This window comes from Arvicola amphibius, chromosome 9, assembly GCF_903992535.2.
Source record: "Arvicola amphibius chromosome 9, mArvAmp1.2, whole genome shotgun sequence".
In the NCBI taxonomy this organism is placed as follows: domain Eukaryota; kingdom Metazoa; phylum Chordata; class Mammalia; order Rodentia; family Cricetidae; genus Arvicola; species Arvicola amphibius.
Genome location: NC_052055.2, coordinates 71,380,687 through 71,408,404, shown reverse-complemented (window position 1 = coordinate 71,408,404; position 27,718 = coordinate 71,380,687). Strand labels below are relative to the sequence as shown.

General features: G+C 52.6%; 2 protein-coding genes across 3 annotated transcripts; one reads left to right on the top strand and one right to left on the bottom strand.

Annotated features, from left to right (window-relative positions):
* The first annotated feature begins 1,967 nt into the window (after positions 1-1,967).
* Dlk2 (delta like non-canonical Notch ligand 2) lies at positions 1,968-5,928 on the top strand. 2 transcript variants are annotated; one of them, XM_038342777.1, is made up of 5 exons: positions 1,968-2,058; positions 2,322-2,385; positions 3,599-3,729; positions 4,176-4,320; positions 5,060-5,928. In XM_038342777.1, the coding sequence occupies exons 1-5, from the start codon at positions 1,983-1,985 to the stop codon at positions 5,790-5,792; spliced, it is 1,149 nt and encodes a 382-aa protein (XP_038198705.1). In that variant the 5' UTR covers positions 1,968-1,982; the 3' UTR covers positions 5,793-5,928. The 2 variants fall into 2 exon arrangements, with proteins under 2 accessions (XP_038198705.1, XP_038198704.1); XM_038342776.1 differs by having other exon boundaries at positions 1,983-2,058; positions 3,599-3,720; positions 4,269-4,320.
* A 10-nt stretch (positions 5,929-5,938) lies between these two features.
* On the bottom strand, positions 5,939-26,806 carry Abcc10 (ATP binding cassette subfamily C member 10). The gene is made up of 21 exons (XM_038342775.2): positions 26,590-26,806; positions 22,657-23,878; positions 22,320-22,547; positions 20,321-20,477; positions 19,751-19,860; positions 18,154-18,233; positions 17,094-17,265; positions 15,852-15,950; positions 15,262-15,451; positions 14,633-14,710; positions 13,919-14,113; positions 12,953-13,103; positions 12,629-12,809; positions 9,673-10,016; positions 9,284-9,453; positions 8,661-8,821; positions 8,119-8,381; positions 7,136-7,281; positions 6,959-7,056; positions 6,701-6,813; positions 5,939-6,345 (listed from the first exon to the last, which is right to left on the bottom strand). Exons 1-21 carry the CDS (start codon positions 26,748-26,750, stop codon positions 6,183-6,185), a joined length of 4,482 nt encoding a protein of 1,493 aa, XP_038198703.1. The 5' UTR covers positions 26,751-26,806; the 3' UTR covers positions 5,939-6,182.
* Between the last annotated feature and the right edge of the window lie 912 nt (positions 26,807-27,718).

The window sequence follows — 27,718 nt, the reverse complement described above, 5'->3', positions numbered from 1 at the left end:
TTGCCCGAAATTGAACTCAGGAGCTTTGGAAGAGCAGGCAGCGCTCTTAACCACTGAGTTATCTCTCCAGCTCCCAGGCTTATATTTTCTACACTAATTGTTGATATTATGAGTTTGCAATGTTTGCTAAAAACAAACAACAACAAAAAAACCCAAAATAAATGATAGAAGCCACATCGAGTCCAGAGAGCCTGCAGCAAAAGGCAGAGTAAAGAGGAAGTCCTCTAGAGAGCTGGGGTTGAGCTCGTGTGTTCTGTCAGGCATAGACGGTGGGCATTGTTCTGTTCCTGTGGCAACTTCAGTAGGAGGCCACTCTGTGAGGCTAGGGACATCACCTTCCAATGTTTTCATCTAAAGATGGGGAAGTGCCCATTGGAGAAGGTGGACAGCCTCTCCCTTCTCTGCACCGGTACCCAACCGAACAACAAGAACACATTTGGGGTTCTTGTCTTGCTCAGGTTTTTGAGTCATTCATTGGCTCTGAGGGTAAAGAGGCCTACATAGTCAGTTCTCCCCACCATCCCAGAAAACTCTCAGTCTGAGATCTGGGGCAGTGAAGGATGTTCAGAGGCAGAGACTTGCCGGGAACATGGACAGGCAGCGGCAGTCTAGCCCAGGCAGGCTTCCGGGGGTTTGGAAAGGAACGGGCTGAGGAGCCTGAGCAGATGGGAGCCAAGAATGGATGGCACACTAGGAAGGTATCTGTGTGGGTATGGTCCATTCTGGAAGAGGTAACGAAGAAAGAAAGAAGCCAACAGAGAGCAGGCGCTGACCTACGAAGCCAGTGACGAAGGCTCTGCAAGCTTGGGAGGCGTGGGCTGGTGACAGGGGGAGGGTGGCAAGCATGTCTTCAGTGTGTTGAGAACCGTGAAGGGCTAATGAGAATCATGATGAGCAGCAGACAGGGGCGCGCAGAGGCGGGACCTGGGTGAGGGGCAGAGTGGGGCAAGAGTGGGGTGGGAGATGGGGAAACAGCAGGGCGCTCACCTTCGGTCGCCCGCACTTTACAGTGTGTGCCCATTTCGGTTCCTTTGATACTCTGGTTTAGGGAGAAGAAAGCGAGGCTGAGAGGCTGGGGAGCTGGGGGAGGTCGCCACGTGGGGGGCGAGGAGGGCTGGGGGCGCCAGGGCCGAGTGGCAGCGCGAGGTGTGGCCGTGCGCGGCGGGGGTGGGCGCGGGGAGCTGTCGGTGCGGGGCGGGCCGCGGCGGCGGGAGGGGAGAGGCGGGCTCCGCCGGCACACGCCGCCCCTGGCAGGGGGCCGAGCGCGCGAGGAGCCGCCGCCGCCGCTCGGGGTCGCCTGCAGCCCCAGATTCCCGAGCGCTCGGCTGGCATGGCAGCCACCTCGGCGCCGAGCCCCGCGGCCAGCTAGGGGCGGCCCCCCCGGCCCAGCCCGTCGGATCCCGCTTGACTCTGCGCCCTGGGAACCGGTCGCCTCCCAGCCGGAGGTGAGAAGCCAGGAGGACACGGGCGCGCGGTGGGGACCCCAGGCCCGAGCGCCGTGGAGCGAGTAGGGTGGTTGAGAGCCAGGCCTGGGTGGGTGGGTGGGTGTCGGAGGACCCTGGAGGAGACCGCTTGCGGCTGGGAACTGGGAGCCGATCCTCTTTCCCCCCCGGGCCCCAGGTCGTGTTGCGCTGGCCTCTCAGCGCTGTCCCCATCCCTGCGACCCCTCCACCTGGACCGTAATCCCAGCCCTGGCCATTCCCACGCGGTGGCCACGCTCGCCGCTGCCCATCTTTGGCCTCTTTCTCTCAGACCTGGCTAGTGGGTTCTGTCTCCATTCCCTTCGTCTGCTCATCCATTCCTCGCCTCCGCCCTTTTGCTTCCCACCCCAGTCGTTGAGTCCCTCTCCTCCGGCTCCTGTCACTTGGAACCAGTATCAGTACCGCTATCTCGGTCTGGCCGGCTCCTAGCCAGTGCCATCCCACAGGTGTCTACACGTCTGGCCGTTCATCCGTCCGTCCCTCCTGGGGCCGGAACTGACCATGCCCAGCGGCTGCCGCTGTCTACATCTCATGTGCCTGCTGTGCATCCTGGGGGCAACCAGCCAGCCTGCCAGAGGTGAGCGAGCGCGCCCCAGGGTTCGGGTCGCGGCCCTGTTCAGCCGTCCTCGCTGGCACGTTGACCTCTGCTGGCTAGAGACGGCACTGCAGCCGCCCCATTCCATCTGGCTGGGGAGTCCTATCCCTTTGGAATAGGAAGCCTGTCAGTGTTGCCATGCCCAGAGCCGAGTCCCTCTGACTACGGAAACTTCTACCAAGTCCCACGTCCCAGGAAGCCAGACCCTGATTCAGACTCACGCGTACTACACCAATCTCTTTCAGCGGATGACTGCAGCTCCCACTGTGACCTGGCCCACGGCTGCTGCGCTCCTGACGGCTCCTGCAGGTACTTCTGTTGCACACGTGTCTCAAATCCTTTGCTCCCCACTTTTCGACCCTCCACACCCATGAGCAGGTCAAAAAAACCAAAACAGTGTCGAGGAGCTTAAGACCCTATTGTTTGTTTTCACACAACAGGATGACCAGTCCCGATTCCCCCTTCTCCCCTCCCCTTATCTCATTTTGCCTCTTACTGGAGAGCTTGGATAGCTGTTTTTATTCTCTCAAGGGCTTCTGTCTCTGATGATGCCGGTAGAGGCGCCTGAAGGTTGAGTTTAGAGACAGAGCCACATGAAAGGGGATATAAAGAGAAGTTGTGCTTTGGAAAAAAAGCTGCATTGGGGATGGGTGTTTTCTTAGCGCATCTTGCAATTGACTCACCAGGGCAGACTGGGCCAATTCTGTGGCCTGGTCTACAAGAGCTAGCTCCAGGACAGGCTCTAGAAACTACAGGGAAACCCTGTCTCGAAAAACCAAAAAAAAAAAAAAAAAAAAAAAAAAATTGTTTGGACACAAGAAGTGAGCCGACAAAGGCAGATTGTTACATGGGGCTCCCGTGCTGGAGGGTTGAAACCAGACATCCTTGAGGGCTTGTAAAAGAATAAGTCACTTGGTAATGGTGGTGTGCGCCTTTAATCCTGGCAGAGGCAGGGGGATCTGAGTTCGAGGCCCGCCTGGTCTACAGAGACAGTTCCAGGGCAGCCAGAAAACAACAACAACAACAAAAGTCCTAGTGACTGTGAAGTGAGGCCAGGAAGGTCAGGATTCCAGGCTAGCCTTATCTACTTGAGACTCTGAGCAAAACATAACAAACAGCAGCCATTTGCTCTGAAGCCCGAAGGGAAGATGATCCTAATGACCTCAGGTCACTCACTCTCAAATGTGTTTAATGAGACACTCCAGGGAGGGCACCAGTGGCCTTTACAGACACTGTTTGTTTCTTTAACAATACCCTTCAAGGAAGGTGTTTTCTCACCTCCATGTGAGAAAACAGATTATGAGAAGCCAGAAAAAAAAATGTAGATGCTGAGTTTGATGTTGTCTGTCTGATGCTTGTGTCTGCCCTTTGCTTTTATGCACAGCCCTCCACCTACCTGGGACTGGTCTGCTTTTCCTTTAGGCCTGTTGTATGTCCTACTAGTTCTACCTTACACACACACACACACACACACACTCATACACGCGCGCGCACGCCCTGAGCCTGTGTTTTCTCCCACTAGGTGTGACCCAGGCTGGGAAGGGCTGCACTGTGAACGCTGTGTGAGGATGCCTGGCTGCCAGCACGGGTCCTGCCACCAGCCGTGGCAGTGCATCTGCCACAGTGGCTGGGCGGGAAAGTTCTGTGACAAAGGTAGGGTCGAGGGGCTATTGGCTATAGAGCCCATGTGCTCTAGAAAAACCATTAATATTTACTATTTACTGAGAACATACTGTGTCTTGCTCAGTCCTCATTGATTTGAACATCCTTATTGATGTCATTCCTACTTGAAGTCTGAAAGGATCCTCAACATCAAACCGCGCTGTTGGAAACGACAGGTGCTAAAAAGTTGTACCCAATTTAAACATGATGAAACTACACTCCACACAAGAGCTGTGACTTGTCTGAAGTCAGTTTGACCCAGACTGCCAGAGCTGAGGCCAGGAACTTCCAGAGCTCTACTCCAGCATAGCTTTCCCCAACATACCGTACTGGCAGGGGCGGGTCTGAGGTATGAGCCACATTCAGAGCTTGGATCTGGTCCACAAGGGTTCTGAAGACCAATATGAGGGGCTATCCCACTCTTCTTATCTCTTTAGATGAGCACATCTGTACCTCACAGTCACCTTGCCAGAATGGTGGCCAGTGTGTGTATGACGGGGGCGGTGAATACCACTGTGTGTGCCTGCCAGGCTTCCACGGACGTGGCTGTGAGCGCAAGGCTGGACCCTGTGAGCAGGCAGGGTGAGTTGCTGGGACCCTGAGGAAGCTGGGCTAGAATCTGGCAGTGAGGAAAAGGCAGGGCTGTCAGTAGAGCGGGAGACAGAGTCAGACTCACACAAGGACACCTCAGGATAAGAAGCCCAGGGTGATAGTGTGCCAGGTTCAGATTCTCAACCTTTTATTTTCTGTTTTATGTTATGAGTGTTTTGCCTGCATAGATGTCTGTACCACATTTGTGTTTGGTGCCCAAGGAGGTGGTGGGCCTCCATGAGGGTTTTGGGAATTGAACCCAGGTCCTCTGCAACAAGAAGTGCTCTTAACCACTGAGCCAACTCTCCAGCCCTCCAGATTCTAAACTTTCTTCACTACAAATGGTGAGGAGGGTGGCACAGGGAGGGAGGCTCTGAGGATTCCCTGTCCTTCCTCACAAAGGCAGACATGCAACCTTACGAGTTGGCTCTTCCTATGTGGATTATGAAACGGCCACAGGGCTGGACTTGCCCCATTTCCGCTACAGGCCTAAGAGCCTGTGGAGATAATATAGAGCACTTCTCTGAGCCTTGACTTTGGGCTCTGACCGCATGTGTGCTAACTGCTTGGGTTCTCTCATTTAGCCGACCTGGCTATTTTTATTCACATTTTAAAAATAAGGTTATTTGAAACTCAAAAGGAACAGCCCAAGGTGACACAGCAAGAAAGGGGGCATCAGTGGTCAGGACACTGACTGGCAAGTTGATACCAATGTTCTCTCTCACCTTAGCTCCCCATGCCGGAATGGCGGGCAGTGCCTGGACAACCAGGGTTTTGCCCTCAACTTCACATGCCGCTGCCTGGCAGGATTCATGGGTGCCCACTGTGAGGTGAATGTGGATGACTGCCTGATGCGCCCTTGTGCTAATGGCGCCACATGTATTGATGGCATAAACCGCTTTTCCTGCCTCTGTCCTGAGGGCTTTGCTGGACGATTCTGCACGATCAACCTAGACGATTGTGCCAGCCGCCCATGCCAGAGAGGGGCTCGCTGCCGGGATCGCATCCATGACTTTGACTGCCTTTGCCCCAGTGGCTATGGTGGCAAGACTTGTGAGCTTGTCTTACGTGCTCCAGCCCCTGCCACAATGGGCATCCCGCAAACACCCACCTCAGCTGTAGTTGTGCCTGCTACAGGGCCCGCCCCCCACAGTGCAGGGGCAGGCCTCCTGAGGATCTCAGTGAAGGAGGTGGTGCGGAAGCAAGAGGCTGGGCTCGGTGAGTCTAGCCTGGTGGCCCTAGTAGTGTTTGGGTCCCTCACTGCTGCCCTGGTCCTGGCCACTGTGTTGCTGACCTTGAGGGCATGGCGCCGGGGCATTTGCCCCACTGGACCCTGTTGCTACCCAGCCCCACACTATGCCCCAGCTCGGCAGGACCAGGAGTGCCAGGTTAGCATGCTGCCAGCAGGGTTCCCTCTGCCACCAGACCTGCCCCCTGAGCCTGGCAAGACCACAGAATTGTGATGGAGGCAGGGGTTTTTTGGCCCCCTTCCTTGTCTCCTTCACATCTCAGACTAGAGGTCCTTTCTCACCAGCCCTCAGCTTTGGTCTACCCTTCCAGGGGATTTCAGCCTCATACCAGAAATACTATTTTTTTAAAACACAGAATGTAAAATAGGAATTTTATCAAATAAAATTATGAAAATGAAAGTGGGTGTCTATGGAAGAAAAATTGTCCCAGAATTCTGGATGAAGAGGCCCATGGTGGACCAGTTCTGAGAAAGCCTCAGCCTTCAACCCACCTACGTGTGATTTACATGGGGAAGCCAGGGTGCCCTTTCCCATCTGGGGAAGCGGAGGAGAGGTAGAAGCTGAGAGGGGAAGGTAAATGAGCCACCCTGGTGGGAGGGAGGCTCAGCGTCCTGCAGGGCGAGGGTAGGTTCCCTGCTGGCTGCTCTGCAGGAGCTGCTGGAACAGAGACTCGGGTTGGCTGCGCAGGGCAGAGGGCGTGTCCAGTTCTACCACCCTCCCAGCTTGGAGTACCAGCACCCGGTCAGAGTTTAGGATTGTGTTGAGCCTGTGTGGGAGAAGATTGTCAGTGGTAGGAGATGGGGTACAATGCCCTAAAGAGAAAGCTCACCTGATTTCCCTCCAGATCCCTCCAGACTGCACAGGCTTGTCCCCCCCCAGGTTGGAGTCCCTGGGGTCTGTGCTATGGGAAGAATGGTGGTGTTTTTCCAGATAATGTGCTACCAGGGGCCCTGGGGCTGTACCTGAAGGACAAGAGCTGAGGTCCCCAGGCCTTTGATCCCCTGCCTATCCAATGCCATCTCTGGAGTCTGATCTCCCTGGGGCAGGAGGGGTGTGTGTGTGTCCCCGTCCATGCAAAGGCCAGAGGTCTGTGCCTCTACTGTCCCTGAGTATTCTCACACCTGTGGGCTATAGTCAGCACGGTCTTGTTGGCAAAGCGTTTGCAGATGGTTTGCTGGAGCAGCTGGTCTGTCTTCTGGTCCACACTTGCCGTGGCCTCATCTATGCATAAGACCTGGACCGCGTGGAGCAGGAGGGAGCAAAAGAAGACTGCAACATCCCTACAGTTCCCCACCTCTGCTTTTCCACGAAACTCCCACCAGCCCACCTCCTCCCTGCACACATCCCCGCCTCTTGGCAGTGTCTTCGGCTTGTCTTACCTTGGCATCTGTAAGGAGAGCCCTGGCCAGACACAGCAGCTGCCTCTGTCCCAGGGACAAGTTCCGGCCCCTCTCGCCCAGCTCCCCGTCCAGACCCCCTGTAAGCAGAGCACCTCCACTGCCGATGGGCCACGCTTGGCTTCTCATCTGCTCTGCAGGCCAGGGCCTGGGACTCACCCACAGTGACGATCACCTCACTCAGGTGGCACTGTTCCAGGGCTTGCCACAGGGCGCCGTCCTCATGCAGGCCCCGGGGGTCCAGGTTCTCCCGCACAGTCCCGCTGAACAGAAAGGGCTCCTGGGGGATGGCAGCCAGCTGGGATCTGGGGAACAGGACACGGTGGGGGCAGGCTGGGGATGTGTCCACTTTCTTGTGGCACAGGCTTACCTACGGGCCTGGCACTTCTAAGGAAATATGGGGATGAGATAGAAATATCATTCCCTCTGTTTCCCACCTTTATCCACCAGCTCACTGGTTAGCCACACACCTAGGACAGCACTGGTACTGTGAGGAGGACCAAAGAGAGAAAGGCCTGGACTCTGGCCTAGTGAGCTGTGCCGGCCACAGAACACTGTGCTGAACTGTGGGACTGACCCCAGAGACAGCAGTGGCCAGGCAGGAAATGAAGAGAGTGGGAGGGGACGGAGGCACTTCTCAGTGGGAGGAGGCCAAGGAGCTAGAAGGTCAGGCTGGAAGAAAAAACCACCACGACTTGAGAGAGGGCAGAGAAGGAAGGCCAGGGATCTGTGGGCGCAGGATGAGACTTCCTTCCATGTTATGGAACTGGGAGAAAATGATGCTAAGGTAAACAGGGAATGGGCTGGGGCATCTACAGTTTCAGATGAGATAGATTGCTTCTGGCCGAGTACAACTGACCCAGGCCCCAAGCTACCCCACGTACTGCCTACCAATACGTAGGCTGAGGGCTCACGGCATCTTGGTTTAGAAGGCAATGCTAGGGTTTGGAGTAGACGGTGTCTTCTGGAAAGTACAGGAAAGATGAGGATGGACCTGCAGCCAGCCGGGGTCACAGCTTACCTGTCCTCACCTGTCTACTTCATCTTCCTTTGCTGCTGATTGGCTGCCCTGAGTTTCCTTACACCTTCCCAGAGTGGCTCCCATTGCCCTCCCCCTCCCCCCAAACCACCTGGCCCCAGACCTGAGCTCGGCCAGCTCCAGCTGGCTGGTGTCCACGCCATCTAGCAGCACCCGCCCTGCACTGGGCTCCAGCAGCCGGAAGAGTACCGAGAACAGGGAAGATTTGCCAGAGCCTGTGCGGCCTACGATGCCCAGCTTCTCCCCAGGCTCCACTCGGAAGGTCACCCTGTCCAGGGCATTTGGCAGTCCTGGCCGATACACCAACACCACGTCCTGGAACTCCACACTTCCCCGGGTCAGCCACCTGATGTCCTGGTAGGGTGTCTGTGGGGAAGAGGGGAAGGAAGAACGGTGGCAAGGACAGAGTTGGAGGATGGAGGAGGGAGACAGATGAAGATGGCTGGGGTGATAGCAAAGGTGGAGAAAACAGGGAGCAGATGGGAGGGTGGACATGGGAATGAGGGTAAAGTGAAGAATAGCGGCAGTCACACCAAGAGGCTCGGGGATGTGAAAAGACAGCAGGGAGCTAAAGGAAAGGACCTGGGAAGACTGGAGGACCTCCCAGGACCAGCAACCCTGGCCTAGGTGGAGGGGCCGACTTACCTGCAGTGGCTGACCTCGGGGCTCCTGGGGAACACCACGAGAGTATTCCTCCAGTCGCTCGACGCTCACCATCATGCCTTCTGTCTGTGTGAAGCTGCTCACCAGGCCCGAGAGCAGACCCGTCAAAGACAAGGCGTACGACAGCACGAGGCCCACCAGCCCTGGAGAGAGGAATGCCATCCGCTAGGGGACACCTGGACACTGACAAGTGTGTGGGAGGGAGTGTGGAGAGCAAGAGGATCCCAGTGTTGGATTGCAGGTGACCAAGCGGGCAGAGGAGCGGGCAGAGGGCAGAGAAGGACTGGAGTACACCTGGAGAAGGAGAAGGCTATGAAGGGTGGCAGGCCGGAGACGAAGGGGGATGGGATAGAGCAGTGGGGTAGACAGGAACAAGGGAAGGAGGATCGCAGAAGCCTTGGTCTGGTCCCAGATCCACTTCTGCCCATGGATTCCTCAGCATTGAAACGAGGGTGATGATGGTACTGATGAAGCATCCTCACAGGGGACACTGGGTAGGCGATGAAAGCAGAGCAGGACGAGGGAGGGAGACGTGGGGGGGGGGTCTGAGTCAAGGATCTGGAGTGACCTGCTCCTAAAGTAAGGGTAATGGTCCACGGTGGTACCTGGGTTGGCAAGGCCCTGCTGGTGTTGCACCAGGGCAATGACCGCGATGGTGCTGACCACTGCTGCCCCCATGAGCTGCAGTCGAATGTCCAGCCACTGCGTCGTGGCATGGGAAGCAAACTGGCATCTCTGATTTAACTCCAAGAGTCGCTGGTTCTCCTCCTCAAATCTGGAGAAGGTCAAGAAGGAAGGGAGGCCACTCCATTGCTGTACTGATCTCACCTCTTCCCTGCACCCTTCCCGGGGGCTGACCTACATACCCACCCCACTCCACCCTACTCTCTTCTGAGTCTCACACTTCACGTTTTCCCAGTGTCCTTTATTTCTAACCCCTATATGCGCCCCCATTACCTTGCCTCCCACCCCCAATTCCAGCTGGGAGATGCACCTGTAAGTGGCCCCTGCAGCCCGGAGCACTGGGAGGCCGGCCAGGGTGTCAGCCAGGTGGGTGTAGAGCGGAGACAGGGTGAGGCTACCCAGGCGCCGCAGCTCCCGGAAGGAAGCCCTGTAGCGTCGCTGCACTCGGTAGTAGATGAAGCTCAGAGGTGGCAGCAGCAGCAGCAGCCAGGGCAGACCAGAACCTAGCACAATCAGGAGGCCCAGCAGGCCTACGGAATTGGCCAGCAGAATGTTGAGGAGGAAAGGCAGGCTGTCGTCGACACAGGCTACATCTGAGGAGAAGCGGTTCAAGACCCGGCCTGAGGGTGTGGAGTCAAAGAAAGTCACCGGTGCCTGGAAGAGCAGGTGGTTGGACAAGGTCAGGGGCTGAAGGAAAAGAGTTGGTGGGTACAGAGCCATGTGGCCAACATATACTAGGATATGGGCTAATGTAAGTTATTGTTATAAGTTTATAAAAATCCTGAGCTAAGGGGCCAATCAGTTTATAGTTAATGTAGACCTCTGTGTGATTTCTTTGGGACTTAACAATTGCAGGAAACGGACAGGACAGAAAACTCAGACAACAAACCTATGCTTAATCTACTTGAAAAAAAATGTGGGGCAGTCAGGCTTGGTGGCACACATCTTTAGTTCCAACACTTGGGAAGCAGAGGCAGCGAGATTTCTATGGGTTCGAGGCCAGTGTGGTCTATACAGCAAGTTCCTGGACACCCAAAGTTGCATAGTGAGACCTTGTCATAAAAACAAGGGGAGAGTGAGGATGACAGCTCAACCCCGTCTCACAGGACCGTGACAAGGATTAGAGCAGCTCAGGGAGGCAGGGTGCTTGGCATAAGCGCTCGTAAGTGCTGCTTGGACTAAGGCTGAGAGTTACAGCTTCAAACACTATTCTTCCCTGTCTTTATCTTCATATGCTTTTACTCTAAAAACAGCCGTTGGAAGGCAGGGACCAGATCAGATGACTTGGAAGTCACTCTCCAGACACACTTAGGAGAAATTAGTCCCTCAAAGCCCAGTGTCTTCCTTGGCTCAATAAGGAGAGGGAGAACAGGGGGTGACTGCTCCCATGTGGCAGTCAAGATCCAAACAGTGGCCGGGCGGTGGTGGCGCACGCCTTTAATCCCAGCACTCGGGAGGCAGAGGCAGGCGGATCTCTGTGAGTTCGAGGCCAGCCTGGTCTACAAGAGCTAGTTCCAGGACAGGCTTTAAAAAAGCTACAGAGAAACCTTGTCTTGAAAAACCAAAAAAAGAAAAAAAAAAGAAAAAAAAAAGATCCAAACAGTGACAGGTTCATGGACTGGCTCTCCCGCAGACCTAGACTTGGTCAGGCCATTTCAATGCTCAGCTCTTCAGTTCCCTTGCCTGTAAAATGGGGTAAGATTACCTCACAGGGCTACTGTGAGACCATAACAGGTTAAGAAAGGGCTCGGGGCCAGTTGGTGGTTGCACACAACTTTAACCCCAGCACTTGGGAGGCAGAGGCAGGAGGATCAAGTGTTGGAGGCCAGACTGGCCTACACAGTGAGAGCCTGTTGCTAATAAAACGAAATTAAATAACAACTAAATGAGCACTTACTGGGTGCCAGGCACTAACTTAAGCATTTCCATGTGTCAATCAATTCATTTCTTTTTTTTTTAAAGATTTATTTATTTATTATGTATACAACATTCTGCCTCAATGTATGCCCGCACGCCAGAGGAGGGCACCAGATCTCAGTACAGATGGTTGTGAGCCACCATGTGGTTGCTGGGAATTGAACTTGGGACCTCTGAAAGAGCAGCCAGTGCTCTTAACCTCTGAGCCATCTCTCCAGCCCTTCATTTCTTATTATATAGATGAGAAAGCAGAGGACAAAATACACAATAGCAATGCATCTTAATTCTACTTTTTTTTTTTTTTTTGGTTTTTCGAGACAGGGTTTCTTTGCAGCTTTTTTAGAGCCTGGCCTGGAACTAGCTCTTGTAGACCAGGCTGGCCTCGAACTCACAGAGATCCGCCTGCCTCTGCCTCCCGAGTGCTGGGATTAAAGGCGTGCGCCACCACTGCCCGGCTTTAATTTTACTTTTTTAAAGACAAGGTCTCATCCTAGCACACAGTCTAGCTTCAAACTCATGAGATTCCTGCCTCAGCCTTCCAAAGGTGCTTATAAGTATGCCTAGTAGGAGTGGATCTTTGAAATAGCTCTAGATAAAAGTTATCAATAACTAGGATTAAAAATACATGCACAGGCCGGGCGGTGGTGGCGCACGCCTTTAATCCCAGCACTCGGGAGGCAGAGGCAGGCGGATCTCTGTGAGTTCGAGATCAGCCTGGTCTACAAGAGCTAGTTCCAGGACAGGCTCCAAAGCCACAGAGAAACCCTGTCTCGAAAAACCAAAAAAAAAAAAAAAAAAAAAAAAACATGCACAGAATGGGGTTTAATCCTATCACTTGGGAGGCAGAGATAGGTGGATATTTGTGAGTTCCAGGTCAGTCAGAGCTATAATAAGATACTCTCAAAAACAACAAAAATATATGCACAAGAAATAAAAATTTAAAAACATGCATGTACATAAAACACATTCATTCTATAATGAACAAACAAAAAAGATAACATATTAAAAACCCTTAGTAAGGAAGCTTATCAAGGAAGGGAAGGGAAAAGGAAACAGTATAGACATAAAGGGAAATAAAGAACACAAAAGAGAAAACAGGCCTTGCATGAACTACAAAGTTCCAGATGAATCTCCGAGGAATGTCCTCTCGTTTGCCCTCTTTATGGATGAAAAGCTATAGGCTGATACTACTGGACTCAAACCCAGGTGTACCCGACTCGGTACTTTCTGGCCTGAGATTATCATATGCTGCCCCACCTGCCAGAGGCTACTGTGTGGACTGGGAATGTGCAGTCCATGCACAGGGGGACACAAGCCTGGGGATGTCTTTCACCTTCCCATCACCTCACCATAAGAAGTCGATGCAGCAGGCGGTGGTGTAGGGTGGCAGCTGCTTGAAGGGCACCCGCTGCAAAGAGCACTGCCCGGAGAAGGGTGCAGAGAGAGTTGACTCCAGCAATGGCTGCATACACGATGAGGTAGAAGTGGACATCTGAGGAGCCATTGGAAGCAGTGTTGAGCAGTGGGGTGCTGAGTAGTGGGGAGGAGACTGTAGGTGACCCAAAGAAGGCTTCCTTAGATGTCCCTTTCCTTCTCTAGGGCCACCTCTAAAAGATAGCTCCAAGCATGCCCTCCCTCCTTAGGCAAACCTGCTCCTGGCCTCAGCTACTCACTAGAAGTTTCTGGAGGAGAGAAGCAGCGGTGGGGAGAAGAGCACTGTGGAGCCTGGGCTGGAGAAGGCAGGACCCTCCTTAGAGCTATTCCCGGCTGTCTTCAGCCGAGAGAGCCAGTGAGAGAGCCACCAGTCAGCACCGTTGCGTGTGGCTGGACATGGATGGGGAGGGAGAAGTTGCAAAGATTCATCTGCTTGGTTCTATTCAGACATTCACATTCTCAGCCCACAGTGGAGTCTTCCTTCCTTTGCACGCCTCCCTGGGCCTCCACATCTTGCCACTACCCTTGGTTCTTCCTACTCTACACTGTTCCTAGACCCATCAGCTCCATGAACAACATGACCAGTTTTGCAGAACAGAACTTGCCTGGATGGCAGATCAATAGATAGCTGTGGAAACCAGTCATGGTGGTTAACACCTGTAATTTCCATATTCAAATGCTAAGGCTGGGGGATTGCAAATTCAAGGCCAACCAAACCAGCATAAACTGCACAGTGAGACCCTGTCTCAAAAAACCATAATAATACAGTTTTTAAAAAGATGATCATGATGGGGGCTGGAGAGATGGCTCAGCAGTTAAGAGCATTTGCTGCTCTTGCAGAGGTCCCAGGTTCAATCCTCAAAAATCCATATAATCGTTCACAACCATCTGTAACTCCAGTTCCAGAGGGCCTGGTGTCTTCTGACCCCTGTGTGTACCAAACATGCATAGCACATAGACATACATGCAGGCAAACACTCATGCAGAAAATGAATATTTTTGTTAATTAAAAAAGAAGACCATAATGGAGTACTAAGTCTAGCTGACCACTGGAAATTGGGGCACACTTTTTATATCAACTGTTGTCTGTGCACGGTAAGGTTCTGCACTTGTGGTTCCCAGGTGAATGCAGTCCTGAGCGCCTGGAAAGCACGGCAGGGGATGCAGTAGAGGGGGCAGGCAAGGACCTTCTGGGATAGTCTCACCTTGCATGAGGAGCAGAGAGACGAGGATGGCGACAGCCAGGCCACCACCCATGGCCCTCCAGTATGCTTGGTATACATGCAGGGCCACGGCACCCTCGCATTTGCTTTCTTCCTGCACTAGGCAGCCAGATGCGCTCTGCTCCACTTCCAGCCCCTCGGTTGTCTTCTCCAGGTTCTGTACTGTCAGGGACTTGCCTGTGAGAATCAGGAAGGCCTCAGAGGAATTACACTTGGCATGCGAATGTTTCACAGGAGCAGGCAGGCTTTAAAAATCATTTCCATTGTGTGTTGACAAAAAGTAGAGCGAGTTCCAGGACAGACGTGATGGACAGAGAAACCCTGTCTCAACAACAACAACAACAACAACAACAGAACAGAGCAAGTTCCAGGACAGACGTGATGGACAGAGAAACCCCGTCTCAACAACAACCAAACAGCCTGAGACTGAAGAAGGGCAGCACCGCCTCTGATGAGCATGGCAGGGCCCTGAGTTTGACTCCCAGGACTTGGAGGAAAAACAAAAGAGACAACAAATGTTTCCATGTGTGGTGACACACAGCTGTGCCTCTTGAAGCCAGTCTCGGCTACTCAGGAAGTTCACGGCCAGCCTGGGCTGTACAGTGAGATCCTGTCTGGTATGTTCCATGATACACATACAGACACAAAGAAAGAGAGGGAAAATCCCAGCCTCTTCTTCCCACCCCCAGGCCATACCTGAGTCAGTCACTTGTTCTTCCTTAGTCCAGGCTGTGGGGCCAGCTTGAACCAATGGCAGAATCTCAGAGGGAGGCCCTGGAAGGAAGAAAGGGAGGACGCTGTAATGGGTCTACACTAGGCCTTTCTAAGTGTGTATGGTCCCAACTTCCACTCTCTCTGCTCATTCTCACTAGCACCCAAGTAGCTCATTAGGTCCACTGCTGTGTACCTGGAGCGTAGCCAGCAGCAGCTCGTGCCATGAACATAAACACCCCTCTCCACCACCTGCACGGTGTCAGCTGTCACTACCGTGGAGCCTTTGCTCAAGTCATTCCGGCTGGGCCTCACTTCTTCCTGTTGCTTTGCCATTGAGCTCTGCAGGTGGCCATGCCCCCCTGGACAAGCCATCAGGGCTCTGTCATTCTTCAGGTCACTGCTCACTTCTCTGAAGCCACATGATTGCTCTCAAAGCTCCAGGCAGCTAAATTCTAAGGCTCAGGCACACTGTCTCCCCAACCCCCACCCATTTTCCTGTTTTCTCATGCTGGTTCCGTGGGGAGGGAAGGGAGAGCTGAAATGTACTCAGGCTGCATATGGAAGGGTGGCAGGGTCTGCTCTGCAGGTGGCACTCCCCTGCCATTCTGTACCTGTTCGGACCAGGTGCCCAGCCTCCATCAACAACACCATGTCAGCCTTCTCAAGGTACTCAGTGCGGTGGGTGCACAGCAGCCGAGTGGTGTGGCTCAGCAGCCCCAGAATACATCTATGCAGCAGGTGGTTGGCCACGTCTGCATCCACAGCAGCCAGAGGGTCATCAAGGAGATAGAAGGCTTTCTCCTAGACAGAATGAACATGGCAGGCACTATGGCCCAAGTCCTTTAGCTGGGCTTGGAGACTCTCCCAGACCCAAATTTCAAGGCAATCAGACATGACAGGTGAGAACAGCTCTACACTAGGAAAGAGATGAGACACGATAGACTTCCCTCCAGCTGAGTGTAAAGTCAGAGAGGTGGGTCCAGTGTCTTGCTGGGCCCCAGTACGACAGGCCTTTATTATTGCCTTGAATTTGAAAACAGGAGGTAGGATAGCCAATGCCTCGGGACGTTGAGTGAGGGAGGAAAAAAAGCAAATGCAAACAGAAATATGTCTGGCCCTGCTCAGCCAAGCCCCCTCAGTGCTAGACTGCTTCCACACCCCTGACTACCAACCTACTCCCCGCCCCACAACCTCAATTTACCTGGTAGACAGCACGAGCAAGTGCAATCCGAGCCCGCTGTCCCCCACTGAGGGTCACACCCTTTTCTCCCACTTCTGTCTTGTCTCCAGCAGGCAGGATCTGAAAGTACAGAAGACACCCAGCGGGTCAGCAAACTCCCCATGCCTTCCACTCTGTCTCCTTTCCCTTTGTAGGGAAGAGAGAAAATGTGGAGATCAGAAGGCCTCATAAGCTTGAGACTGCAGTTTGGGACAAGTGGTTTAGAGGACATAAGCCCAAATTCCAATGCCTGCAGAGCTACTGAACACTTACTTAACACCTTCTAGGCTGTGGTGGTTTAAATAAGAATGGCCCCCATAGATGGTGAACTGTTTAGGAAGAATCAAGAGGTGTGGCCTCATTAGAGGAGGTGTGTCACTGCAGTCAGTCTTTGAGGTACAAAAGCAATGTTGTTTCCGGTTACCTCTCTTTGCTTTGTGACTATTGTCTCAAGATGTGATCTTTTTGCTACTGCTCCCAGCACCACGCCTATCTGCCTGTTGCCATGCTCCCTGCCTTGATGGTCAAGGATTAACCCTCTGGAACTGTAAGCCCTTGCTAAACTCTTCCGAAAGTTGCCTTGGTCATGGTGTTTATCACGGTAACAGAAAAGTAACTAAGACACAGAATTACATCAGTTGAAGCCAGATCTTATAAGGCTGGCATTATTTCCTCTGCACAGATGGGACCAAAGCATAGGTAGGTGAACCATTTCACCCATAGATGTGAAGCAAACGATAAAGGGACACAAGACTTCCGTTGATCAAAGTCAAAGGCTCTCCTGCCCAGGAAGGAGTAGGCCAGTGGTGAGAACAGTCCTAGAGGAGACATGGGGATTGGCTGGAGAATTCACAGAAAAATAGGATTTCTCTCCGATGCTTTTTAGTACTTGGCTTGTGGGTATGGGGCAATCTAATGGGCTTGGAAGCTTTCCCAAGGGTTTAAACAAGACCTCGAGTCTTCCAAACCAAGCCTCACAGAGAACCCTAGCCTAGTTTTGGGGGCCTCAGGGCTGCTGTGTGTAACACCCTCCCATCCTCGTTGGGCTTCACAGGGAAGTGGGGACCAAGCAGCTGAACACTCCAGGAGGCCCAGAGGCTGGTTGCTTGCCCCAGATGAGTGACGCTGTGTAGAAGCCCTTCCCAGAGAAGCAATCTAGTCTGGGGTGTTAGGGACATATGGGAAACCAGGCAGCTGAAGGTGTTGAGACAGGTAGGCACTCACGCTGAGATCATCATTGAGGGCGCAGGCCTCTAGCACCTCCATGTACAGCCGGGCGTCAAATGTCTTCCCGAAGAGGATATTGTCTCGGATAGTGGCACACTGGATCCAGGGCTCCTGGGTGGCCAGTCCAAAGCCTTTGGACAGCCCTGACACTGCCACCCACCCACAGAGCCTGCGGAGAGCCAGGACAGCATGGGGACCAGTTCCTTAATGAGCCCTTGCATGCCCAGGCCCTCCTCTGATGGAGCTGGCAGCCTCTGAGGCCAAAGGGTCCTAGCTGTGGGCTCACTACAGGCTGGAGAAAGCAGATCTTTGGCTCCAGCCCCACAGTGTCCTATAGACACTCACCCCTCTGTGGATCTCTTCCCTGTGTAGCCCCATTTTCAGAAAAGACAGCTAAGGCTAAGACTCTTGACTGCAGCGGTTCTCAACCTGTGGGTCTCGATCCCCAAGGCCATCAGAAACATAAAGATTTACATTATGAGTCATAACAGTAGCAAAATTCCAATTAGGAAATAGCAGGGAAAATCATTTTATGGGTGGGATCAGCACATGAGGACCTTATTGAAGGGTGGTAGCGTGAGGAGGGGTGAGAACCGCTGCTCTAGTGTATCTCCCCTGTTCCATTTATTTACTAGTTTTGTCTGGTGTTTTGAGCTAGGATCTCATGTATCCCAGGCTGGTCTTGAACTTGCTGTGTATTGAAGGGTGACCTAAACTCCTTATCCTCCTGCCTCCACCTCCTGAGCGCAGAGATTATAGATTTACACCACTCTACCCAGTTTTATGTGGTACTAGGAATCGAACTCAAGGCTCCTGTACAAGGTAGGCAAGTACTCTACCAGTTGAGCTACATCTCAGCCCAGATGTACCCTGACTCCCTCCACATCTCCAGACTGAACCCTCCCTACAAAGGGGCTTTTACCTTTTTTGTACATGTACCCCTACCCCTCCACATACACATATACACTTACCCAAAACATTCCCACACACACCAGGGACCCAGCAAATGGCTACTAAAAGGTGAAGCCGGAGTCAGGGGCACACTGAAGTTCATTACCTGTGGAGCTCCCCAGTGATGGCGGCCAACAGCGAACTCTTCCCACAGCCTACCTTTCCCACGACGCCCACCAGCGCACCCTGCAGGGAAGCCACACAGTAAGGACTGCCTGACTGCAGAGGTACGGCACGGGGCTGAGGTTCTTCACTGGCCAACCCCCAACTGATGACTCTAGGCCTCAGTTAAGTCTTCAGGGAAAGAGGTCTCTCCATCCCTCAGGCCATGTGGGCCCCAGTGACTGCCTGCATCTGCCTCGGAGAAGCTGCACGCTTTAGTCTCAATTTCACTGCCTGTAAAAGGCCTCTGAGGAAATGAGACCCGCCAGAGAGAAGAGGAATGTATCTAGGAACTCCTAGGGTATGCTGAGGTAGGCATAGCAAGAGGGGATTCCTGTCTTTGGGGTGATTGGGCTGGCTAACATCTTACAGTGTCCCATCACAGTGGACAAAGGCAGCCCACTGTGACATGCCCTTTCTTGTGATCTGTTCTTCCTTCGTGTCTCGGCTGTGATGAACAGGCACAGAGCCTTTCCTGGCTCATGGAGAAAACCCAGAAATGTGCAGGGGTCCTTGTGGCTTTGCCCATGAGGCCCACACTTTGCAAGCCAGGGCTGACCTATCTGCAAGTGGGTACCAGGCTGTTCTCTGATCTTTTGAAGTGACGGACTGGGCTCAGGCAGCTTTCTTCTTGGCTAGAGCCTACAAGTTGGAAGGCTGACTGCGGTCACGATTCTGCTCAATGGAGAACCCACAGACAGCACGAGACAAATACCCAAGCAGAAGGCCAAAAGCGCTGCGAGTCGAGGCCTGGCTCTGAGCTGCTCCTAAGATCTGCGCTCTTGTTTTGAACTCTGTGATTCATCTATGTATTCTTATTACAAATTCTTGTTTGCTTAGGCTAGCTCCAGTGGGTTTCTATGACTTCTATCTATATGTAAAAATAAAAAGCCAACACATTAGTAAAATTCCTTTGAAAAATTCCAGCCTTGTCTTGCCTGAACTAAGAAGAAAAACAAAACATTCAACAAAAGCCAGAAACGTGAGCCAAATGTGGTCGAGGCCATTCAGCCATAGCTGAAGAACTCTGGGTTGAGACGTGGGGCAAAGGGTTAGACAGAGGTCAGGAGAACAGGAACTCAAGACCAGAGAAAAAGAGGTCACTGTCCTGTAGGAATTTCCCATTATAAGCTCTCTGACTACATATGCTGTGTCGGGGTCACAAGGTATGACTCTTTCACAAGACTAAATGGGGGATCACCTAAGCTGTTTGTAAAGGTCCCCAAAAGAGGATGCTTGCCCTGTCTCCCAGGTTCCCAGCCTGAAATGATGGTGGAAAAGCCCTGGGGTCTGTTCTGAACCCTGCAGCTGGAAAGGGACACTGGAGAGGAAGCTGGATGTGAGCTGCCTATACGGGGAGAGGCGTGGCCAGTGTGAGGAGATGGCATGGAGGAGGACATGCACACATTAAGGGGTTGTCTCCCCTCAGAAGCTGCACACCGAGCCCCCCTTTCCCTCCCGGTAGAGCTGCATTAGTCTTCGTGTACCCGCCTGGGCATCCTGCTTTCCAGGAACTCTCCCAGGGTGTCTGTCCCACAAACCTTTTTCACTTTGAGGTGACTGATGAAGGTTTTCTGGCTTGTTCCAATTGGGTCCCAGGAGAACAGGGCTTCATGCAGCTCCAGTACTGTGGCTGGCTCGCTGGGGGGATCTAAACAGGGACGAAGCAGCTCATCCTACACTACTCATCCATCACTCATCTGCCGGCATGTAACGGGTGAAGCAGTGGCATGTCACCGAGTCACCTGTCCCTGATCTACCTGCCCACAGCTAATTCAGTCTGAGTTTGTTGTGTCTAGATTTTGTGCCTGACTTCTCTGGACACCTGAGCACAGAGGTCAAGAGGCTAGGGCTGGAGAGACGACTCAGTGGTTATGAGCACACTTCCAGAGGACCCCAGTGTCATTCCCAGTGTCCACTTCATAAGGCTCATGCCCGTTAACTTTAGTTCCAAGGGATCCAATGCCCTCTTCTGGTCTCCATGGTATCTGCACACATGTGGTACACATACACACACTCAGGCACACACACATACACATAAAATAAAGTCTTAAAATGAAAAGATCACCCCCTCACCATGTGCTAGGTCCTTCCCTCCAGCCCCTCCTTACCAGGGCTGTAGTACTCCTCAGGATTGTAGTTTGGAAGGTCAAGGAAACGCTGGATCCGGTCCAGGGATACTTTGGACTCCAAGAGGCCATTGATCACCCAGGGGAAGTTGTTGAGAGGAAGAATGAGCAGGCGCACAAGTGCCAGTGCCGTAAACACCTAAGTGGGAGCAAGGGTGAATCTTGTTCTTAGGGTAGAACACCATCCCTGTGGACTCATCAATGGAGGCAGGAGCAGGACAGCAGCAGACCTGAGGAGCTGGCGAGGCTACCCTGGGGTTAGCAATGGCAGGCCCTGTCTACAGAGAGAGTTCTAGGACAGCCAGGGCTACAAAGAGAAACGCTAGGGAGAAAAAGACAGAGAATCCTAGAAATTCTAACTGTTCCTTAAGAATGCAGGTTACTATTTTTGTTTGTTTTTCAAGATAAGATTTCTCTGTAATTAACAGAAATCCTCCTGCCTCTGCCTCTTGAGTGCTGGGATTAAAGGCGTGCGCCACTACACCCAGCTGCAGGTTACTATTTTTTTTTTTTTTTTTTTGGTTTTTTCGAGACAGGGTTTCCCTGTAGTTTCTAGAGCATGTCCTGGAACTAGCTCTTGTAGACCAGGCTGGCCTCGAACTCAGAGATTCGCCTGTCTCTGCCTCCCGAGTGCTGGGATTAAAGGCGTGCGCCACCACCGCCCGGCCAGGTTACTATTTTTGATGCTGGAGACAGACCCAGAGCCTCACACAGGGTCAGCACTGGCTCTGACATGAGCTGCACACGAACCCCCAAACTTCTCTTGATAAGCACATAATCTAGGTCATTCTGATACTTCCTTACAAGCTGAGTGACAATGAAGGTCTTGAGCCTTGGCCATATCTAACACTATATTATGGATCCCTTGCCTCAAAGACCATGTCAATAAAAATAAAGTGGTCCAACCCAGTTAGACAGCAGCCTGGGCTATACAGAAAGACCTTAACTTTAAAACAAAACAAAAACAAAAACAAAAACAAGCACTCTCCACAAAAGGACCCCAAGTGTGGCCCTGAATGGAAGTTGAAGATAAAGGGAGAGAAGAAAGGAATTCCGTACACACACGTGCAAGATCAGAAAGCATCCCTCAGAGACCACCTCCTTTGCCGGGAAAGGGCAAGGCGGCCAGGGGTCCTCCTCCCGTCCCCAGTTAACACTAAGGGTCTACACCCACATGGTCACACCACAGTAGTCCCTTCCCATTTCTTCCTAGGGTCACCTTCTCCCTCTGTGCTGGCTAGTTTATGTCAGCCTGACCCAAGCCAGTCATCAGAGAGGACCTGAGAAACCGCCTCCATAAAACGCAGCTGTAGGCAAGCCTGTAGGGCGTTTTCTAAATTAGTGATTGATGGGGGAAGGCCCAGCCTGTGTAGACTGGGTCCATCCCTGGGCAACTGTGTTGGGAGCAGTGAGACCCCAAATTTCTTGTAATCCCCTGATCTGAGTGCATGCAGGGCTCTGAGCACGAGACCTTCAGGAGTTCCTGATGGCAGGAGAATGGTTTCTGGTGGGTTTGGCTGGGGCGTGGCTATCTCTATATAATCTGCCCCTGAACACAATAAAGGGGGCATTCTTAGGGAATTCAAGGATGACCTGTGTCACTGTCTCTCTGTCTGTGTGTGTCTGTGTATTTTAACCTCCAAACCCTTGCCCGAAGCTTGCAAACTGGGTTCTAGCACACAGAGCGCAGACACGGGGCGCGGTGCGTGGCAATTGGAGGTCCCCGAGATACAGGCACAGCTAGCTGGTCCTGGGTTCTATAAGAAAGTGGGCTGAGCAAGCCATGAGGAGGGAGTCAGTGAGCAACACCCCTCCATGGCCTCTGCATCAGCTCCTGCCTCCAGGATCCTGCCCTATGCGAGTTCCTGTCCTCACTGCTTTTGATGATGGAACTGTGTGTGAAATGAACCCTTTCCTCCCTAAGTTGCTTTTGGCTATGGTGTTTCATCACGGCAACCTAAGACCCCTCCCCAGCTCTCACCTTGGTGGCAGTGAGCTGGTGCCCCATGAGGACGTAGGTGATGAAGATGACGATGCAGATGACAACGGGCAGAGCAGCCCACAGGTACACACAGGCCGCATCCAGGTACTTGATGACCCGGAGTCGCCCCAACTCTTGAGTGCGGTAGGACTTTACTCGGTCCCCCAGAGCCTGCTCCCACCCGAAGAACTTGATGACTCGAACGCCACTCAGCAGCTCTGTCATGAGCTGCAGACAGGGACAAGAGAGTGGGGTGACATTGAGGCAACACTCACCTCTGCTTCGCGGGTGGGCGGGGACTCCGTCTGGCTGGAGGACCTCGGAAGCCTCTCCTCACCTTCACCCGGGCATCCTTGTGCTGTAGCATCTCCTGGTTGCTGGCCATGATGCGGGTGGCAATCACTTTGTTGACAGGTACCAGCAGCAGTGCCAAGACCAACCCAGCCACGAAGGCCATGCCCACCTGCTGGTACAGCAGGTAGAGGGTGATGGCCAGCTGCAGAGGGAGGCCCCACGCCTCATGGAAGCTGCCAGCAAAGTTAAGCAGCCTCTCAGAGTCGGTGCCTAGGAGGTTCAGGGCCTCCCCAGTAGGAGGGCGGTTAGGCCCAAGCTGCAAGGCCTTTCGGTAGAGGACGCTCAGCACAGCCACCCGTGCCTGAAGCGTCACTTTACGTATCTCGTACCCATACTGATTCTGCAGCACCGCACTTAGCACGGCCCCACTGGCCAAGCCCAGAACGTAGAGCACGCCATGGCTCAGGGGCTCTTGCCCTTCCTCCAGGAAGCCCACCAGGAGGGAGAGCAGCAGAGGCCCAGAGAACGACAGCATGGTCCCCACCAGCTTCAACAGTCCAAGAGCCAGGTAGCAACATCCAAAGGCCCCATACAGGGCCCTCCACAGCTGGGCCCCCTCCTTCCAGTGTGCTTGGAAGGCGCGGGCCAGGTAGGCAGGATGCAGCCTTCGAGGGAGCCGGCAAATGTCCTGGGGCTGCTGGAGCTCTCCACGGACTCCACGAGCAAGTAAGGGTGCCAACCAGGCATAGGAAAAACGTGACAACCAACTCTCTCCATCTTCAGCCACCTCTGTTTCTTGACTCTCAGAGGACAAAAAGCGGTCCTGAACCCAGGGCTCTCGTGGGCCCCCAGGGGCTGCCCAGCCCAGTCCATAGGCCAAGACAGCCGCCAGCTGCAGAATGAGAAGACATACACGGCCCAGGGGGCCTGGGAGAAGTGGGGGCAGAAACGTGCCTCGTTGGCAATGCCACAACAGCGTCAGCACTAGGGCTGGTGCTGGTAGGAAGGCTGCCAGAGCCAAAGCCAAGGGTCCACGGGAACGGCCATGAGGGGAATGAACCAATGCCCACAGGGCCAGGCTGTGGGTGAACCAGGCCACAGCCGTCACACACCCTGCCAGCACCTCTAGCCCTATGGGCCCTGGGCGCGACCCTAGTGGCAGAACAACTGGAAGGAGGTCCAGCAGCGGGAAGATAGAGAGAAGTAAGGAAGCTGCAAGTCGGAGGCGCCAACCGGGATTAAAAGGTAGGGTGTAACTGGAAGTCCTAGAGGAAAAAGAGAAAAGGAGGCGCATTATGGCTGGCTCTAGACTCAGACATGCCCATTGCCTCCAACAAGCTAGATGAAATAATTCCCCTTTCTGGTGTGTGTAGGGCATCCCTGCCCTACTTTACTCTGGAAACCAAAGCCTTCCCTCCCAGGAAGCCTTTGCAGATTGCCCAATGCATTTTCTAATCTACCCACAGGCCTTCTGATTCATTTCTTTGCTACAGGCACTAACAAGTCTGAGTTAAGGTTGTAAGTACCATGAAAATTCTAATTAGGAAAAAGCCCACAAATTTTACACGAAGATAAACACTTTTTATAAAAACGATGCACACAAGAGTACCCTAAATTCATCTGAAGTGTCACAGGATGCCATGCACGTAGAAGCAGGTCTTGTCCTCTAACAGGGGAGTCTCCATCTACAAAGCCTAAGAATAATCTGCTCCAGTCTTTCCCCCGACTGTAAAGAGTGGAGTGGGCCAACCTGTGACCTCTCAGCTCAAGAGGAACGTCTTTCAGTTCTGCCTATATCTTCTTAATATAAATGTTTTTCATAAACAAAAGGTTTACATTAAGAATCAAATACAGGGGCTGGAGAGATGGCTCAGTGGTTAAGAGTACTTGCTGCTCTTCTCAAGGACCTGAGTTCAGTTCCCAGTAGCCATGTCAGGTAGCTCACAACTGCCTATAGCTCCAGCTCCAAAAAATCCTATACCCTCTTTTGGACTCCACAGGTGCGCGTGCGCACACACACAAACACAGCATACACTTGAACACCCACATATATACATTTTAAAAAAAAGAATCAAATACAAGCTGGAACCAGGTGTGGAGGTGCACACCTTTAATCCCAGCACTAGGAAGGCAGAGGCAGGTTGTCAGTTTGAACTGAATTCAAGGCCAGCCTGGTCTACTTAGCAAGTTCTAGGCCATCCAGGAAACTACATAGTAAGATCCTGAAAAACAAAAACTCTCAAATACAGGTTGGGTATGGTGGAGCACACCTGGTAATCGCAGCAGTTGGGACGTGGGTCAGGAAGACCACTAGCTCAAGGCAAAACTGGACTATTTGACACCTCATCTCAACAACTCTCTCCCCACAAATGGATCCAACACAGGGCCAGGCATGATGGCATACACTTGTAACCCTAGCACCAGGCAGGGTGGAAATGCAAAGATCTCCATGAGTTGGAGGTCAGCCTGGTCTACACAGAGAGTTCCGGACCAGCCTAGGCTACATTGCAAAACTTTGTCCAAAAAAACATTATAGAAAAAAAATATGTAGCAGTGAATATCAGAATGCACTGAAAGTTCACATAAAAGAAAACTGGGTGGGGGAGGGGGGCATGGCAAAGGAGAGATGGCTTTTTTTGCAGAAGATCTGAGTTCGGCTCCAAGCACCCACACGATAGCCCACAGCCCTCTGTAACTCCAGCTCCAGGGGACCCAATGCCTTCTTTTGTCCTCCGAATACCAGACATCCATGTAGTGCACATAAATACATGTATACATACTTTCTCTCTTTCTCACACACACATATATACACAAAATTTTTTAAGAAAAAAGGAAATTGAGAAAGATGGCTCAGCAATCAGGAGCATAGGCTGCTTTTCCAGAGGCCCAAGGGGTTCAGTTCCCAGCACCCACACGGTGGCTCACAGACATCTGAAACTCTAATTCCAGGTGAGCTGATGCCCTCTCCTCTGGCTTCCTCAGGCACTGTACCCATGTGGTACACAGACATACGCTCAGGAAAAATAAATAAATCAATCTTCAAAACCTTGATGGTGAGGCTGGAGACACACTCCTGCAATCCTAGGGTTCTGAAGGCAGAAGCAGGCAGATCTCTAGGTCAGCCTGGTCTATGTTCTATTTCAACTGAGTCTGTTATGCTCTTTGGGATGCCGAAAAAGCTTAATTGTAAACAAAATACTTTGGCTGGTTTGGTTTTATCTCACTTTGAAACATGGTCTCACTATGCAGACCAGGCTGACTTCAAATGATCTTCCTGCCTCAGCCTGCAGAACAGCTTGATGGCTTGACTATAGGCATGTGCCACTTCGCCTCCTAGGGCTCTACTTTTTTTTTTTTTTAAATAGCAGTCTCTCTTCCTGTCTGGATGGATTTGAGCAGGCTGTGGGTATCTGTGCTAACCTCCTCTAGGCTTTGGCCTCATTCTGCAAAAGAGAAAAACCTACTTGGTCATCCAAGAACTAAATATAAGATCAAGGCAAGTTTAGTTAGCACCATTGTCTTGCAAGTTTAGTTAGCACCAACGTCTTACAACACGAAGCCAAGTTAGTTCTAGGGTTCTGATTTGGTTCTTCTCCTCACAGCTTCTCTTCAGCTGAGTCTGCATGTGACTACAGATAGCACAGCAGGATTTTAAGGATGGAAGTTCTGTGCCACTGGCCCTATAACTAACTTAAGTCATCTTTTTCAGCTAACACGCTTATCCATGTTTGCCTCCAATTCATGGCAGCTGTGTCTGGACTTGTAAAACTCTGCAAGAGAAATGCATTGGCGTCTTTAAGGACACAGCCCGGTGCTGCAGTATTTGTATAAACGCCCTGTTTCATTAACACTCTCGACACTGCTGAGACTCAACTAAGTGCCAACAGTCAGCTTTTATTCTGCGTCTGCCCTACTCCAGAGACCTCGTAATTCCAGTGACACCTGGGAGAGACGGCGTCTCGCTTCGGTTACCCACCTTGGGGTGCCCAAGTAGCAGGCACTGAGGACGGCGAGGAGCGCGTGGGGAATGACGCTGAGCACCAGCTGTGTGAAGCAGTGGCCCGTGGTGTCCCCTTCCCACAGTGGGAGCGGTCGCGCCTCATCGGTGCCACACAGCTGGGCCAGGAGGCTCTCCATAGACACCTCACCTGGGCAGAAGCCGAGAGTCACAGGGTTCGGTACCCGGTCCCCCGCAAAACCCCGCCCCCAATCCGGACCGCCCCTCACTTCCGCCTCCAGCTAGGGCCCGCCCATTCTTGCAGGACTTCCGGGACTAGCTCGAAATGCTCGGTACCCAGAGAGGTCGAGATTCTAGGTCCTGGTACTTATGCTGCCGCTTCTGTCTCCAGCCTCCCGGAATCCAGGACTGCAAGCCTAAAGACGTCTGTGCCAAGTTTCAATATCCCGAGTGTTGGTGGGGAAGAAAGAACGCGCTGGCAGGGCAGGGCGCTGGGCCAGGGCCACGAGGGCCCCCTAGAGGCCAACCTGTCGGAGGGTGCTGTTCGTCCCGCCCACATGCAAGCCTCTGCGCTTGCGCACAGCTCTCTGCTGCCTAGGGCCGCCGCGAGCGAATGCGAGAGCGTGGTTGTGCTGGGGTACGTTTCTGCCATTGTGCTTGCACAGGGACCCAGCCCGCTCCTAGTGCAAATTCATATTTGGTACCCTGTCATGTGGATTGCTCGCTCCAATTTATCTACGGCGTACTAGCCGGCACATGCACAGCGCTTCTAATGTTTAAAGAGCTGGAAGGTCTAAACATGCCTGCCATACTGAGGAGTGCTTAAGGACACGTACTAACCGTTTTTTCCCGTGTCCTAAGGCTGCGTGATCTTAGCGGAAATTATCCACTTTTTTACGATGGGGATAATAATACCCAAGTACAGTTGATTTGCATAAGTAGTATATATAATGCTTGCGTCGAGCACTGAATCGGTGCCTCGGGTTAAGAGTGCTTCCTGCTCTTGCTGAGGAACTGAATTTGATTTACAGTACCCATGCAGGTCCAACTGCCTATTGTTAGGGTTATGCTGGCTTTCCTGTCACCTGGCAGTGTGAACCCAGACACTGTCCCTTTAAGAGACAAGCCCCACCCACTCCCAATCTCT